General features: G+C 33.5%; 1 protein-coding gene across 1 annotated transcript; it reads right to left on the bottom strand.

The window, feature by feature from the left end:
* Window positions 1-382: 382 nt before the first annotated feature.
* LOC133204383 (serine hydroxymethyltransferase-like) lies at window positions 383-13823 on the bottom strand. The gene is made up of 8 exons (XM_061340102.1): window positions 13781-13823; window positions 11775-12001; window positions 11257-11615; window positions 10800-11012; window positions 9971-10081; window positions 3814-3936; window positions 2750-2977; window positions 383-614 (listed from the first exon to the last, which is right to left on the bottom strand). The coding sequence occupies exons 2-8, from the start codon at window positions 11993-11995 to the stop codon at window positions 448-450; spliced, it is 1422 nt and encodes a 473-aa protein (XP_061196086.1). The 5' UTR covers window positions 11996-12001; window positions 13781-13823; the 3' UTR covers window positions 383-447.
* Window positions 13824-19270: the final 5447 nt, after the last annotated feature.

Genomic DNA, 19270 nt, shown 5'->3' with positions numbered 1-19270 from the left:
CACCCGCAAATCCTTGCGGGGCCCTAATTATGTAGATCTTGCTATTGCTTGTAAAATATTTTGGATTCACTTTGTTTACAGCTTGGTAGTGGAATCGCAAAAAAGACCCATGTTGAGTCCACTCATTCTTTAAATATGCAATCAAAAAAAAAAAAAAAAAGATTTACTTAAATTTATTATACAACAATTATGAGTCCTGGTAGTGCATAATCAATCACATGATGCAAAGCAGAACAGTAAATATCCTAAACAGAATGATGCATAAATATTTGAATGTACAGAAAATGTCTCCAACTTTTACAAGCAAATATTTCCCTCTTTGCCTGTCATGGGTTCAAAAGTCCATTCACTAAATTTTCTCCTGTAAAAGTATTACGTCCCACAGTTTAAGATTCAATAATCTCTGGATTAAAAATAAAATTCCAGTCTCTCTTGGAGCAATAATATTCACCAGTTGTCAATTCCAGGCATGGGAAATTGGAGAGCAAAATTTTCCACTTCCTTGCGTAGATTGGCAATCTTGTCTTTTATCACTTGATCTTCGACTAGTTTGGCTTTGAAATCCTTTAGTAGTGGACCACACCCCTGCATTGCCTCTTTCGTTATTTCTAGACCTGAAATTACATCATACTGATCAGATATTCATACTGTAAATCATATTTTGTTTTTGCAAGAACTTTCATTTTGCATCATTTAGCAGGTTGTTTGGATAATACTACATTCAGATTAACAGGAAGCAACTTTTTTTTTGTCTTGCTTAAAATCCTATTTCTTGTCTGGCTAAAAAAAAGAAATAAGTGAATTATAGTACAGTTAAAACTGCCATAGCGACCCACTGTATTAAGCGACTCACTGTCATATGTGACCGTAAGAATTCCTCCCAACGCTTTTCCCCATATATTATATCTGTATTAAACGACCACCTGTCTAACGCGACCAGCGACCATGATTTTTCTGACCATTTTTTGTAATTTCAGGCAATTTTACCTGGATTTAACGACTATATAATTTCCGATTCCTACTTTCGATTTCGGTCGAGCATGCTACGTTTTTTGGTTCCAAACATCTAGACACGCATTTATTTCATTTAATAATTATATAATGCGAGTTTTAGGAATAAAAAAACATTTCAAAATAAATATTTTTACTTACGTTTTGATATTTATTGAATAAACATTAAAATCTAATACATAAACATTCTTTTCTCTCCAATGATTGAGTGCCATTTTGAAAATAGATGTTCGAGGTCGATCCCGATATCATTTCGTGTTATAGGGGCCAAATGGATATTCAGCTATAAAACCTGCCTTTTTAACTTTTAATTAACAAGTAACTAAATCCTCGATGTTTATTTAAGTGAATTGTGTCACCAACGGGGTGAGTAAACACACGCTAGCTAGCACCCATACCAGGTGATAATTGAAGTGATTGAAGTAGGTGACAAACAGGCAATTAGACGCGGTAGTTCAGTAGTGAAAAAAAAAATAATTAGGTTCAATAAATTTTTAGTCATAAATATAATTTAATTTGTTACCAAGTGCATAACAAAAATCATGACACAGTTTTAATTCTTAGTAATTTGCAAAACATACAAAGTTATATATATAGGTTATCATGTAAAACAAAAAAAAAATATTATTAGAAAAAATCTTTGCAGCTTTTCTATACTGTATTAAAACATTTAATATTTTCAGATGTTCACAATATTTCCCAATAATCAAATTACTCATGTGCAGATCAAGCAAATTTTATTACTGAACAGGAAAATTGTACCTATAATATAAAAGCATTTAGAGTTGAGCAGTACCTATAAAATACATTCCACATACACGTGTAATATTTTCAGCATTATATATTTGAACACTGCTGAAAATAAGCGACCTGTATTAAGAGACCACCTGTCATATGCAACCTTTTTTCCTTTCTCCGTTGGAAGGTCTCTTAATACAGGTTTGACTGTATTAGAATGATATATCTTCACAATCAATATATTTGTTTCACTCTCAAACTAACCTATTTTACATAATTCATGCATTCCTGTTCATGTCTCAATTTAGAGAATTCAAATCTTGGAGCTAAATGAGGTATTTAGTGGATCAATCATTTACTTAAATTTTACATTTAGAAAAGCACATATCTGTGACAATTTAAGCACACGTGCCTAATTTCTGCACATTACTTTCTCAAATTTTTAAAGAATACATTTATGATCATCTGCAATTTTTTCTCTTTTTTTTCTCCTTGCAACAAGAAATGTTTCAAAAAGGAAAGCTCTCCGGTTGAAAAGAGGCTTAGATCCACTGTGTTGTAACAATGAAGTTTTTTTTTTTTATCTCCCACCTTTTCCCAATTCCATTAAAAGAATTCTTCATTATGTTACCATTATCAAAGCCCAATTCCTATGATTATATTAATTTCATTCCCCTTCTAAAAAAAAAATAATAATAAAAAATTGGCATTCTGCAACGGTGGAATAGATAAATCCTGCTATACATGTTTTCCTACATGATTCACTGAAGCACGACCCCAAAACATTCTTATTTTCAACAACCTTTTATTTAAAATAGAGTCAGGATTGACCATTTTTGTTATCACAAATCAGACTTTCTTATGAAAAAGCAACTCCAATGTAGAATATTAGAAAGTTGTAGACATCCAACCATTATTAGGTCATTTTCTTAATGTGCAAATCAGAAATGCACTAACTTCTGAAATAGGCAAAAATACCCTCAAAGTCTTTTGAACCTACCTTTGTGTATAAATTCTACTACTTGTTCAAAGTCTTTTTCTTTGAAGTTTCTGGATGTAAGAGCAGGTGCTCCTATTCTGAGTCCACTTGGTTTGAGTGCACTCTTATCCCCTGGACAGGTGTTCTTGTTCAAAGCAATGCTAACAGACTCTAAAACTCTCTCAGCTCTGGCTCCATCCATACCATTTGGCCTCAGATCAATCAGGATTAAGTGATTGTCTGTCCCACCTAATTACAAGACAAACACTTTAAAGTTACATCTTAAACTGATGGTCATCTATGTTTAATATGCCACAGGTTTATAATCCCTCTATTCACTCATTTTACATGCTGCTTGAACACTTAAAATTTTCCATAAGAAAATGCATCAGTAAAATGCAAACACTTTTAGCATAGCTTGTGGGACAAAATTGGTCAAAAAAAGACATTTAGATGTGACATTTCATAAGGGAATTATATATTTATTGCATTAAAAGTTATCTCTCTTGTCAGAGTATCAAGACCTTAAATGATAAGTAATTTTGAAGCTCTCCGATAGATCTCTTTCCTGAGGTGTACCTCAGTGTGTGTTCACCTTAAAAGGAAGTCTCAGGAGGTTTATTCAGGTTTTCACTATTCGTCAATTATAGATTGCTTACACATTTTATCAACCAATCAATTTGTATACTTTAAAGCACATGTAAAGATAAATAATGCAGAGGTTTGTATCAAAGTCTATAACCTCTTGCTGATGTATTTTCCACCTATTTACACTATTGAAAAATAATTTTGATATGTTGCTACACAATGTATTATATTTCAAATGATTATTTTTGATGGAGACTATAACTTTACTTTAGTGAGAAATATATTGTAAAATTTTTTTTACCATTTAATAAAATTTAACTTTTCACATTTGAATTTGGTCTTTCTGTGACTTTAAGGACCTGATCAGGTATTGGTTCAGCCTCAGTCAACCAATACATGACCAGGTCTGTATAGACACGAGTAAACTTCATCAAACATCAATAATTGTATATGATGAAAGTTTGATCTTAATGATACTTCAGCTTTTATTAACATACCTGATACGACAGTGTATCCCTTAGAAATAAATGCTTTACACATAGCCTGTGCATTATTGATGACCTGTTGTTGGTATGCTTTGAATTCTGGTCTCATTGCTTGTTGTAATGCCACAGCTACACCTGAAATGTAGTAGGATTAGCAAAATTTTACAAGTGAGTTATCTTCAATTATAAAAAAAGAACCACGATAAAATTCTTCTTCAGATGCCTTCCAGCAATATGATAGTTTCAAGAGCTGGATCCCCTACAAGCAATCTAATTGTTTTAATTTGCATAGCAACCAACCTCAAAATGTGCAGTTATTTAATGAATAAATGATAGAACTGTTCCTGGTTTATCAAGCATAATTATTTTTTGGATTAAGTGGTGGGCTCTTATTTTAATCTTTTGCTGTAGGTAATCAAATACACCTGATTTCTGCAAAATTCAAGAACACTGCATTGAGCCTGAATTTTACTACCTGGACTCTTAGTGGAAACTTTTTATAGGAAATGAAAATACTGAGTCTCTGCTTTATATTGATGTTTGAAATGGGACATGCAGACTTGGTCAATTAATTGGTATATGGACAGGACCATTTTATGCATATTGTGAACCTAGCCCTTTACAGTACTTTAAAGTCTGACGACACGTTCCTTGAATATCTGTCTTTGCATTCCTTCATAATATATCAAAAATCTTCAGAATTATCATTATCTTTTGATTTCAAAACCATTTCCAAAATATCTGAAAAACATATTAACTAAAAATCCTGAAACCAGCAGTTAAGTGATTTCCAGTACAGGATTATATAGCAAATGCCATCCTCCAATATCTTGCACAAATGCCTGGTAATGTACCTCAATTTTTTGTGAGGAAACTTCTTAAAGTGGCAATCACAAATTCTTGGGAAAAGTTATATATTTTTGAGGACCATGTCAGGGCTTGACAATAATGCTTGTCCGGTACCAGTGAAAAAAAGTTACGGACAAGTGAAGATTGCTGGGCACTTGTCCAATAGGACAAGTGCATTTTAATGTAAAGGAGTCTTTAAATAATCAAAAGAACGACTGTTGAGTTGAAAGTTAATTGGTAGTTTCCAGACTGAATCTGTACATAAAAACCGAACTTCTATCCTGATAGAGATCGCTATTAATTGAGTTCACATTTGATCGGGATCGAAGTCCACTAATTGCATACTACTGAAAAGGCATGGAACTTATGAACTTATTAAGTTTAGATTCAGGTTCACGTGTGAACATTTATGTTGTTGTCAGTACAGAAAGTCTAGATAAAATTTCGTTTTATGTGTTCGTTGTTTATTAATAACATCACGAATCAATCAAGCACATGTCATGTGTAATGGACTTCAAGTTTTCAAGTTGACTGTATTATATATCTTTATTGAACAAATTTCGGACAAGTGAAGTTGAAGTTCAGACAAGTAAATGTCTTGGTTACTTGTCCGAATGGACAAGTAGGAAAAAAGTTAACGTAGAGTCCTACATGTTTTCTGAACTTAATATGTTTTGTATTTCTTGTCAAAACTCATTAAAATAGAATTCAAATCAAAATCTTCAACATTTATAAAGGTATTCAGTGATTGAAATTCCCTACTTTTACACAGAATTTAGAGAGAAACTGTCCTAGTCTTACCTGTATTGGAAATTAAAGTTTGATAAGAAACACTCTTGAAAATTGATACAAATGATATACATGTACTGTATAGGGGGAAAATAACTCGCGGTGTTAATATTCGCTATATTCACGGTGTTAACCCTTTCACCCCGATAGCCCGCTTCAGCGGTCAGTCAGTAAAACTCCTTTCTCCCCGACAGCCCGCTGTAGCGGGTATTTAGACATTTTGAATTTTACCGCCAAATATTTCATATAACTGAAAGCAAAATACGAATATGCGGCTTATAAATTGAAAGTAGCTATGTAAACAAAAAAAATGGATGCCAGATTGATATTTGATAATTGTGGATGATGTAAATTGCGGCGGTTTTACATTTTTTTTCTATGAAGTCGATTTCAAAATGTTGGACATTGAGAGCGATTCGGACGAGTGGTCTGATGCTGAATATTTCGATGACTTGGGGGCATTTGATTTGGTAAATTTAAACGAAAGTGAAAGAGATCAGATAGAACGAATGATTGAAGATCGTAATTCTTCAGATGAAGAGGAAAATGAGCTGTACAATGGCTACACAGCACCGGGAAATTTTGTTTGGACTGACGAATTTTCGGTAAGATGTCGACTTCCTTATTCAGAGAAGCCAGGACCTGTTCGTGTGTTAGATAGTTCAGCATCTGTGCTCAATTACTTTCAAATTTTCTATTCGGACGAAATTTTTAATCATATTGTGGACAGTACGAACAGAAATGCCAATAAAAAGAGAAGAGAAGATGCTAATAACAACAAAGGTGTGTGGCATGATGTGACTATAGATGAAATCAAAGTGTTTTATGGAGTGTTGATCATGATGGATATTATCAAGCTGGACAGAGATGACCTCTATTGGAAGGAGGATGAAAAGTACTTTATGTTGGGAACTAGAATATCAGATGTCATTAGCAGAGACCGGTTTATGCAAATCAGAAGGTATTTGAATTTCTCTATAAATGAAGTAGATGGTTTGGGACACCGAAACGACAAGCTATCCAAAGTAAGATACATGCTCGATAAAATACGCAATTCTTTCAAATCTGAATACATTCCCCATGAAGAAATTAGTGTTGATGAATCTATGGTACCCTTTAAAGGAAGGTTGTCTTTTAAACAGTACATGAAAGATAAACCATGTAAATTTGGAATTAAATTCTGGATGCTTGCAGATGCCACTAGTGCGTACTATTGGAATTTTGATGTATATGTTGGAAAGTACGGAACTGAAATTAATCGTACATTTGGTCTCAGTGCCCATGTTGTGATTGACTTGCTTCGAGGGTTAGAAAACAAAGGACACTGCGTCTTTACTGACAATTTTTACACTAGTCCTACATTAGCGCACTACCTGACAACAATTGGTACCTGTCTGTGTGGAACTGTCAGACCGAATCGTCGTGGGTTTCCACAGGATCTTGTAAAATCAAAATCAGAAGCTCGAAAACTTCCTAGAGGCTATTACGATTGGAGACAGTGTGATGACATGATTGCTACGTGTTGGAAGGATAAGAAAATGGTGTACTTTTTGTCTACGTGTCATATACCAGAAAAGGAAAACTTGACCGTGAAGCGGCACAATAAAGATGGAAGTACAACCAAGTTCCCAGACATACCATCAGGAGCAGCATATTCTAAATACATGGGCGCGGTGGATCGCAATGATCAAGTGACAAAGTTGAACAAATAAAAAAAAACTATGCGTTGGTATAGGAAAATTGAAAGGAAACTCCTTGAACTTTCAATATACAATGCTTATGTCCTTGAGGGAAGCATCATTGAACATGATCGCCCTGGGAAAAGGAAGCGTGACCTTTTAAAGTTCAAATTGGATCTTGCACATGAACTTATTGGCCAACGACGCATTCGCAAAAGGGCTGGAAGGTCACGATCTGCAACATCGAATCAACTTCTTAGACTGGATGGTCTAAATCACTTACCTGCTGTTGGAGAAGGGAAAGATCATGTGTGTGTTGTGTGCAATGAAAGGCATGTGAAATTCAAGGAAAGAAATCCAGGTGTCTCCTATGCTGAAAATCCATTCAAAAGGTGTAAAACCACAATTAAATGTGAAAAATATCTTTGCTGCAACACTAAAAACATGTGTTTCAAAGAGTATCATTCAAAAGTGTGTTATTAAATGTATGTTGAATGGACTTGGATTGATTGACAAGTTTATTGAATTGAAAAATTACCCAGTTTTAGCTAAATTTATTTATTTATATTTATCTATTTATTTTTATTTATTTATTTATTTTGTTATATGTTATGAATGAAATTGAATACCTTGTTGTGTTGATGTATTATGAATAAAAACTTGTATCATCTATGTTTATGTCTCTTTTGCAGCTATATTTTATACTGAATAAGATTTAGCAGCTAGTGTACAATATCAAATTGTACAAAAGGTACATTACCATGATTATCAATTGTTTGACTGTATACTCACCTGTAATTAGTTGTAAGCAGGTATTCTGACAAGACTGACATTTCATTTGTTTTCAAATCAGATCATTATAATTGACTTTTGTTTATTTCATTTTGGAGTCCAATATTTTCTTTCATGAAACTACGGACAATAAAATTCAATCAAATAAAGGTATTTGGTTTTCACCTGGGAAATACAGGTAAATCAATTTAATTGTAATGCATCTAAATTCATTCTAGTCTTAAATATATGCATCTGCCTTCTTAAAATAATTAAAATGGTAAGTTAATGACAAAATCAGGTCATTTTGTAGATTTTTTTAGGAGTGGAATTTAAACATTCATGACAATCTTATGTAGCTTGAGTATAGCTACATTGAGGTGTACCAGGTTTACCTGTGGTCACTAACTTGTAATTTACACCTGTTTACATACAAACTTTCTGCCCCTGTTGTTAAAATTGATTTCTGTACTCTGTTTTACACATGATTATTAAAGAAGTGAATAAAATAATAATTATTATTCAAAATTAAAGAAAATTACAAATTTACCTGTTTCTCACCTGTGAAATACAGGTAAAAAAATTACTTTTCAAAGTGAAAACCCCCAAAACATTAAAATATAGTATTTTCCCTGTATAAATATATATAGTTTTATATATCTTACTCTAAAAAGGAAAAAGATATTGATATTTAAATATTTTTCGTTATTATTTCACAACTTTTTCCAGATATTCAGTGTTCAGTGGTATTTTACATAGAAATGTATATAGGGGTGAAAGAGTTAATAAATCCGTGAATTCAAGAAACAGTGAATAAGTTTTTAATAAACTCCATGTTATACATGTATTTGGAAATTTGAGAATAGACTACGATAGGTATATGTACGTGCAGTACATGGTCATTTCAGTAATTACGAGTAGTACTTGTCATTCAATTATTTTAATTATCAGGCTTTACTTTAATTTAGAACAGCAGATAATAAGGCCACATAAAAAAATATGCGTGGTTCCGGTTACCCGACCGTCCCTATTTTATACCCCCGACCCTAAACTTTTTTTCAGCAATTTTCATATTTTTTCTAGAATTTTCCCCGATTTCCATCATCGGCTCAGGTATTAGTTTTAGTTTCAGCAATGGCGGCCTCCTTGCAAAACATCATTTCAACACATAGTGCAAGTTTTTGATAGTGTTAAAAAGCAAGCTAACAAGTAGGTGTTCCCTACCAATGTTGACTAGTATATTATCACGCCACATCTAAATGCCACTTGCAAAGCAGTGAGACTGGTATTATTTAGAAAAATAAACATGATAAAGAAAATCATTTTGTAAAAAAAAAAAAAAAAAAAAAAAATCCCTACCTACCTACCCTAATATTTTTGGAGATGTAACCGGAACCACACATATTTTTTTATTTGGCCTAACCTGTATTTGTTAAAAAGCTTTTTTAATAGCCAACGCTACATGTTTCATCAATTCAAACACATGAGTCATGGGTTTTGAATACCCGTACGTAACCATCATGTTACCACGTGTATTTGTTACCTGCATTATCATGCGTATTAGTTTTTATCGACATTTTGGTTTTAAAAAATCATTCAAATAACCATCGAACTTGCTGAAGATGTGGAAGGATATTATTTCCTTAACACATTTCTTACCGTCCAGTGGTTTTTCGCCGCGACGTATTATCAATTTGGAAAGAAGATCTTGGGGTGTACATGCACTCATCATAACAACATATAGGAAAGTCATTCAAGGTATATAGTCAAGGACTTTTAATTTAACTTCTCTTGTTTTATTAGTCGTCAATTAATTATTAAATCTAAATATTTTATATAAACCTACCCTGTTGTTAGTGAAGAGAATACATAACGCTGATTAATCGTGTTAATGACGTTCTAGCTATGCTATTGATTAAACGGATATAGATTAGGGAGTTAACTTTTATTATATACCGATTCCGCGAATTCAACAAACCGCGATCGTGTCAGAGGAGAGAAAAACGTGAAAATTACAACCCGTGAAATTAATCCCCTATACAGTATATCAATACAGCCCTAGTGGCTAGTGCAAGCCCTACCTGCAATCTGATGGTTATGTGGGCCTCCTTGGAGTCCAGGGAACACAGCTTCATTAATTCTCTTCTCCAAGTCATACATTTCCTCTTTTCCATTCTTCACTCTTCTAACACCTAAAAAAACATCAATATTATAACTCTAGTGATCTATGTTCAGAAAATGTGCTGAATATAATTCAGAACATCCAAATCATTTTTAAGGTTTTTTTGAAGAATTTCACAATGGAAATTAACACAGTTCAGCCAAATTTTACAGAATTCACAATTTGATAAAATAAAATCTTTGTTGGCTGTGATTACAGGGTTAGAAACTCCCTAAAATTACAACTCGCAAATAATTGCGAGTACCAAGAAAGTGAACTCGCAATTTTATAAGACTACTCGCAATTTTCATATAAAGTTAAATTTAAATAAATTAAATACATGTAACTTAAGGAAAAAGTAACTACTGTACAATACACAAAATACAACTACAGTGTGACTTTTATTTAAATTACTGATTTAAATCAAAAGCATTGTGTTCTGTCATATTATATAATTTTGCTACAGTTTCAACGCAAAAAAAAATCAACTTGCAAGATTTTGCGAGTTACCTAATTTTTAACTCGCAATTTGGGAATTCTAACTCGCATTTTGCGAGTTGTATATAGTTAATTTTGAACCCTGGATTAGTCTTAAATTACCTTTCTTTCATTGAGGCTGAAAGCCTATGCTTAAAATATGTCAACCACAGCAGGGCTTAACCCTTACTTAAATAAAATTATACATGCAGGACAGACTTTATCAATCCAAAGACCAGGCCTCATTATACTGCAAATAAAACTATTAGTACCTTTCCTGTAGAAAATCATCCCTGATCTAGGTCCCCTAAGGGTTTTATGTGTTGTTGTGGTCACAATATCACAATATTCAAATGGACAGGGGGTAAGTCCGGCAGCAACAAGACCACTAACATGAGCCATATCGGCAAGTAAATAGGCTCCATTCTCGTCAGCTATCTCCCTAAATCGTTTGTAGTCCAGATGTCTAGAGTAGCAGCTCACTCCTGAAAACAAAAGTTTACATACTCATACATGTAATGTCCTTTCTAGAATTTTTAAACCATATTCAAAACTTTGCTCCTTCTCTAACTAATGAATACATGAATGTAATGTATGGGCCCAAAAATTTAAGTTAGTAAAAACCAAGGCCAGATACATGACAGATGATTCTGACCAAAGAAACTCATCTAAAATAACTGGCATAGGTGTGCAAATAACTATGAATTTACAGAAAAATCCAAATCAAACCTGCAACGATCATATGAGGAAGGAAGAGCTTTGCATTTTCATGAAGCTGGTCATAGTCTATTAATCCTGTTTCTGGATTAACTCTGTATGGGAAGGATTCAAAGTACACTGATGTGGCAGATATCTTCTTAGAAGGAGTCATGAATCCATGACTAAGATGTCCACCATCTGGAAGATGAAGACCCATGATTCTACCATGGGGCCCAACAACTCCTGTGTAGACAGCAAAATTAGCAGGGGACCCAGAGAGAGGTTGAACATTAACTCCCCACTTGTCTGGGGACAACCCAAAGGCCTGCAGGGCTCGTTTCTGGCATAGGACCTCTACTTGATCAATGATTTCATTCCCTCCATAATACCTACAGTTGATATTACATTTTCAACACCCTTGTTAAGTTATTGTTTACACAGTCATTATCTAGGTACAAACATTACCTGTTGTTTATGCTAAGATTTATTTATTCTTTAATATTCTCCTCTTGCATAATACATAATACCTTTTAAAAAATCTCATTTACCTTTGTCCTGGTTGACCCTCTGAATATTTGTTTGTAAGGCAGGACCCTAAGCACTGGAGAACAGCCTTGCTCGTAAAGTTTTCTGAGGCAATGAGTTCGAGTCCTCTCATCTGTCGCTCCTTTTCTTGTTTTATCAAGTTATACATTTCAGGGTCATCAATGGAAATGTCTGCTTGGAGATCTGTGTGGTCTCCACCTCCATTCATTGTAGGATTGGACATGGTTACCTTTGTATAACAAATTAACAACACATACACTAATTCATTATCCATCTTAAAACTAAAGTTAGCTATAGCAAGCTCACAAAACAATACACTGTCACTATTTTTTGAAGTGCCTATTTGCAATTTTTTAAATGTGACCTTATAATTGCCAAAATGATCTTGGTTTAAAAAACACACCCTCTGGTCAAAAAAATCATTTTACCAAATATTCTCAATTACAAAGTCATAGCCTGGACAGACAAACAAGGTGATTCCTACACACACCCCATAAACTTCTTGGGGTGTTGGGGGGTTTAATTTATTTTTTTTATAAGCTCATCACTTGTTACAATATTTTTTTTTTTTCAATTTATAGCATCTTCCCAAATCAAGGGTTTCTGATTCACTCAGTTCCACATAAACCCTTGATGGAAAAGACTAAGTTTGATGGAGTTTACTATCGCCCCATCTGGTGAGATTAAACATTTTGAACTTAATTGACTTCTACTATTGACCAATCAGAGTAAGCAAATTAAACAGAGAATGCAAGACAATATTGTAAATCGGTTATAAATTCAATATTACTCAACTAAAAAGCTGAGACAAGCCTTTAACTGAGTTATTTAATGGTAAAGATGTTTTTGTTGCGACTACCACTGGTGTGTTTTTCTGTTTATGATTTAGTTTCAGGTTACATAAATCAATTTTTTGATTGGCTCATGCAAACTTGTATGAGGCCAATCAGAGAGCGCATTTGTAACCCATTAAACAGTCTATTCAGTCAAGGATTTATGTGAAGCGAAGTGGATCAGAAACCCTTGACTTGGAAAGATGAATTTATTGTTTAAGGCAATCATCAATATCTTGAAACAATCATATACTTTATACAAGTTGGGTCCACTCTCTGAAATGGGATATAATAGCTTGTTAAAGTTACAATGTCTCAATTGGGATATAAATTTTCAGTACAAAAAAAAGAAAAACTTTTGGTAAACAATTTTATGATATTGAACAAACAGAAGATCCAAAATTTCTTGAGGATCAATCTCATCCACCAAAAGTTGTTGCACTCAATGTATATTTATTTAAATATACAATATTTTTAGCCAAATATTTTTTTCTCTCCACCTTTTTGTACTGCAAATTGTATCTAATTTTTGATAATATAATGCAAACAGGCAATTATATCCCATTTGGCAGAGTGATTCCAACCTGTTATGCAAGTTTTAGATACTAAGTTCTGCTTTTCAATCATTTTGATAACATCTGTCCTTGCATATTTACCAAAAAAACTGCATGACTAGTTAAAAGTACCTCACATTAATGCTATAAAATACATCCAACCCAAACTGCAGACTTTTATTTACCTTCTGATTAAGTTGTGCATGGCAAAATAAGGGATTTTAAGCATTACATAATAAGACTTGGCATTCATTTCTACACTTTTCAGAGTAATTTTGCGAAAAGCAACTTATATAACTTAATAACAATAATAAAGCGGCTTATATAACTTGTCAGGTAATGTGTAAGGTGATGCACATGCTATTTTCCCATATTTTCAGTACAAGTAAACACTGGCAGGAGATAAACCTACTGCAATGTAGGTTATGAAATCAGTTTATAAACGGATCAAACAATCAACTCTCAAGTGGTGTCGACTGATCGAAGGAGAAACAAGTGATCTTGCACACTTTTCACCCGTGACTGTAAAGCTAACTCTGAAGGTCCGTGTCAGTGAAAGAATTCTAAATAAACAACATCTCTACTAAATAATAAAACAAAACAAAACAAAAATATACTCACGTTATTTTCCTTAAAAAATTTCCCGCCACCCCAGTGCTTTCGACGTCAACAACAACTGAGAGAGCGCACAGGAGGAGTGAGATCTTATATACAATGCCAAACATCCAATTAAAATCCATGTAACATTTTCACCAATCTAAGTTTATCTATCAAAACTCGGGAATGTTAAATCGTACATAGAATATTTTATTTGGAAAACTTACATACTCAACCGTTGTAATAATAGTAATCATGAAATGATGATAATAATAATAAGATAAACGAATTTATCTCATTTTTTGTAAGCTTAGGTAAGTTTTATCTCTTTATCCATTAAACAACTATTATAGAAGTAAATCGAATGGAAACATGTACAAGTTGGACACATTCAATATATTCACCCTTTTATGCAGGTACTGAGGTAGGGAGAACTTTTCAGTCGAATGGCAAGGAATTGCGAAAGTGTTATTAAGTATTATTTATTTAGTTGTTTAGACTTACTGTTTCATGTTTGATGGCGTGATTTTAAGCTGCATATTTATTTGCAGCTTGAATTTCAAATGTATAGTAGAAATTTGTTGAATGGGTGTGTGTGTAATATTGTTGTATACAATATGTTCAGGCTGTGTATAATTGTGGCGTCAGCCAAGTTTGATTGCTGGTGGCCAGATAGCTCAGTTGATAGAGCACCTGACTGGTTCGAATTCTGGTCTGGTCTATCACATTTTTCTCCCTCGTCTGTTACGTTTGGTGTCATAACCATGCCCTGGAAGTGACAAGTAAAAGACCAGGCAGAGAAGAAACTATGTTGGTGTCTTCAGGGACAAAGATCTTTAAGAAGGGTGGAGTGTGGCGGTCAGGCAAGTTCGATCACTGACTAGAAGTATTCAGGCCTGGGTTTGAATCCTAGCCTGGTCCATTGCATTTTTCACTCTTTCTTGTTAAATTTGTTGCTGTGACCCATGCCCTGGAAGTGACAGGTGAAAGACCTGCCAGGGTAGAGCTTTGGTTAGCGTCTTAGAGGGTGAAGACCTTTAAAGAGGGAGGAATGTGGCAATCAGGTAGGTTAAATTGCCAGTGGTCAGATAGCTAAGTTTGCAGGGTAGACAGACATCTTGGCCCAACGACACCTCAGCCCGTCACGTTTGACACCTCGGCCCTGACAGTTCGGCCCAAGAAAATTGACACCTCATCCCATATAATAGACTCCTCAGCCCAAGCAAAATTTTGTGATAGAAAGAATTAATCCAGTGTCTGAAATGATATTATTATAGGTATGATTATTCTTGCTAACGATTAAAGGATTTTCGTAATGAAAAACAAATTGGGAAAGGGGGGTCTATGATAGATGATTGGTTCATTTCTTTTTATAACTATATAACTAAAATCATATAAGTTCTCTCTTGTGGAAAATGCCTAATATTATAAATTATGCTAAGTAATACTAGATTTCAACATACTAGCAATTCTTTCTTACGATTTTATATATTTCTATTATGAGAATTTTATGTTATCTTATCATTTTGCATTGTTTCTCTGACGATTTAACACATTTGAGATAGGTCAATAATAGTGAAAAGAAATGGATTACATTTAAACATTTCTTTTTGTTTGTTTGCTTGTTTGCTTGTTTGCTTGGGAGGTTAATGCGAGAATAAACAGATGCAGCTTTTATGATTTTTTTTTCATCTAGAGTATGGTTGAAACCATTAATCTTGAATTAAAATTTTATATTTCATTGACTGAAAAGCACACATCTAAAGAGGAAACGTAGGGAAAATGGACTCGAGATAGTTTAGCGACATAAATGAATTTATGAATGTACAAGGGACATTTAAAAAGTTCTGTTAACTGTTTGATAAAATGTTAACTTTCGTGAGTGTTTTCTTAGGAAATAAAATTGAAAATATTCAATGGATGTAAATGTACTGTCTCACAATTAAGTCTGCTCGTAATTAACCCCTCATTGTCACCAGTATGACACACACATGAGACTCCAAAGGATGCGCCGCGGCATTTTGTTTGTTTACCAATTAGCACCTTAATCATGTTAATTATACGTCTTCTCATTCCTTGAATATGGTCAAAATGCGCATGGAAGGTTTTTTTATAATCTTAAAAAAAATTGATTGCATATTCGATTAATGTTTTCAATCAATATTATATTTAAGTCGCAAATTGGAAATATATTTCGTAATGAAATTTTGCTTGGGCCGAGGTGTCTTAAATCTTGGGCCGACCTGTTTGAGCCAAGGTATCAATGGGCCGAGGTGTCGTTGGGCCAAGGTGTCTGACATTCGTTTGCAGAGCAGTGATTAAGGGGTCCTGGGTTTGAATTCTAGTCTGGTCTTCACATTTTCACCCTTCCTGCTGCATTATGGAAAAAGGGGGGGGGGGGGTTACTTCATGTTTCATTTATCAAACAAATCCTGACTAAAATCAGGCAGCAACACATCTTAAGCAATAGATGCACCTTTCTTTTTGTGTGTTGCAGACAAAAACATCACAATTTCTTGGTAAATTTTGTAGCCTGCACTTACATCTCATGACTAAGTACTCCCCATCATCTGTGTCCTCACTGTCCTGGCTTAAGTTTTACAAGTAAATCCACTCTCAAGTAACTATAAGCCCTACCTTGATGAGACTTGCATGGATGATGCATCTAGGTATGTACACAACAAAGCATGCTTTAGATACGTACTGCACATGATTTACATTTTCTGGATGACTGAACAGTTTTAAGATTTTGAAGAGAGTCCATTCTAAAGTAACCATAAGTCATACAAAGACCAAATGTCATGAATGTTACATATAGTGAAAACTTTTTGAACATTCATTTGGTGTGAGACTTATAATACCAGGTAGATAAAGAAAATCTTTGATTACCAATGTTAAGTTTTTATAATATTGGGAATTGCTTTTGTTTTCTTCGCTTTTTAATGACGTCCATAAATGTGGGAGGTTTCTGCTGAAGTTTTCAGACAATGGTGATAAAATACATCAAGTCTGAGATACTTCCACTGAATAGATGTGCAGATGAGTGAAAGCTCACTTCACAAGTGGCATTCAACTTTGTGCTTGCTTATAATTGGAAATCCCCTATTTTACCCCACCTTTTCATATGGGCTTTCATAAGGGATAAACAGAACATGTACTAAACAGAGTATACATAATATTTAATATGATATTGAAAACATAAAATTCCTTCACATTTACTTTTTCTTTTCTTTCTCCATTTGCATTTTTCAGATCTTCCACCTTTTTTTTCTTAAGCAGGAGACAGAAAGTCTCTGAATTAGCTTGAAATGTTACTTATTTGTTCCATCTATATTATTATACCCCCTGCAAACGAAGTTTAGGGGGGATATATTGGAATCACCATGTCCGTCTGTCTGTCCGTCTGTCTGTAGACGAGATTTTGTCCAGGCCGTTTCTCGGACACTGTTGCAAGGATTTGTCTGAAAATTTGTACACTTATTATTCACCATATGAAGGTGTGCACCTGGTTTTTTCATCATGATTGGGTAATTTTTCTGCATTTTACAGGTGTTTTTTTTCATTTTTATTGTGTGGTTTTGTCCGGACCTGTTCTCAGAGTCTATTGCATAGATTTGTATGAAAATTTGTATACTCATTATTTACCATATGAAGATGTACACCTGGTATTTTCAACATTATTTGATAATTTTTCTGCATTTTACAGATTTTTTTTTTCATTATTATTGACTTAGTCATTATGGGTTTATAAATGTCTAAGGTTTGAGACGTAGAATCTAGAACATCTGAAGTGTACAAAATTGTGAACTACAGCTTAAAACTACTCATTAAAACTAAAAAAAAAAACATCACCAGGTATTAAAAACAGTTTTTACATTACACAGCAGATAGTGTAAATCCGTTTGTCCCTTGGGAGTAATGAGTGGACATGCATCCAGTTAAAGATTAATTAATGAGTTCAGTGTGGGAAGTTGTTAGGGCATCTCTGATCAAGCAGGTGTTATCTATATCTCCTGGGAATTTGGCAAAAGAATTAAAGATTTCTGTTCTCTAATTCTCTTAATTGTTATTTATTGTCTGTCAAAGTACTGACCAGCCTTTTATTTTTAAAATAAATTTGATATAAAGTTATCAAGATTAATTTGATTTTGTATAATGTATGTTTTTTTTTTCAACAATCAATTTCAGTGTCATGTCCCACAAAGATGAAAGATAGTTGCAATTTATTTTTTCAATGCATTAAAAAACAAAGTAATTACAATGTATTAGTGTTGCTATTTTATTAGGTTGCACCTTACTTTCATTCATTTAAAAAAGTGTAATGAGCAATTATATTTTTACTCTAAATGTTTATAAGAAAATTGTGAATATAACCACTTAGATCCATAAAATATTAGTAATTTGGAACCTTCTCTAAAAAAACCAGCAGGGGGTATTTGTCCCTTTTGGACAGTTCTAGTTATTACTTGATCACCTAAAAGTAGATATGTGTATTCAGTCTTCATGAAAACTTTTCAAATTTACTGGCCAGGAGGACCAGTGAACTTTCTAAATTTACTGGCCCATCAAAAATTTTACTGACCCCCTTAATTTAAATCTAAAAAAATGGATACATAATATGCCAACTTTAGAAACGCCGCCATTTTTTGCAGTGTTTCAGTATGTTGTTTGTAGGATATTCCCTGTTTATCGGTTGTTGCATCCAGGGTTAGTATATGTACCGTAATATGTCCAATACGATACACCAACAAATGCTTGTTCTTTTTATTTAATATATTAATAAAATTTATGCAAGCAAGACAGCTTAAATATATTTTGACTGTGTATGACTTTGAGAATCTACAAGCCCATCGGACTTCTTGAATTTTAATTTTCACTGACCCGACATCAAAATTCACTTGTCTAGGTCTTCGGACCACTGAGTTTTCGTGAAGACTGCGTATTTGGAATTCCCTAGCACTAAATTGATACATATCTTTTTCTTATTATAAGGTCAGACTGTGTGACCATTATTAAGAGAAGTTCCATTGTCCATTTTATTGTTACTCACCTGAATATGTAAATTCAAAATAGTACAGTGTACTGTGAACTCTTACCCATATGTTTCATTACAAGTTGTATGTCTTGTGAGTGCATGTGTCCAGAAAAGCCTCTGAACTCTTTTTTTTTTTGTCCTTTTTTTCCCATGTCCAATTTAAGTCCTCTGATATAAATTTGTGAAAATAGATACAGGTTACTTGTCTTAGGATGTGATTCTATGAATGCAGATGGTATTGAATTTTTACTTTTGTTAAACTTAAGATGTAATTTCTTACAAACTGAATTTATGTTGCACTTAGATTGTTCCTCTTTGTCTAGTTAATGAAAATAGATTTTTAAAAAATTGCTCATATTGGAAAGATCCATCCTTTCAAATAACCAGTACATTAGCTATTTCTTCTTCGCAATATTTTCTTATGGATTTTATATATAAAAAAAGGATATGCAGATATAATATCCCCAATCACCAATTAA

This window comes from Saccostrea echinata, unplaced genomic scaffold (genome assembly GCF_033153115.1).
Source record: "Saccostrea echinata isolate AGI-Se365-2 ecotype Australia unplaced genomic scaffold, CSIRO_AGI_Sech_v1 ptg000053l, whole genome shotgun sequence".
Lineage (NCBI taxonomy): Eukaryota > Metazoa > Mollusca > Bivalvia > Ostreida > Ostreidae > Saccostrea > Saccostrea echinata.
The sequence above is the reverse complement of the archived record's forward strand: the minus strand, read 5'-3'. Positions and strand labels throughout refer to the sequence as shown.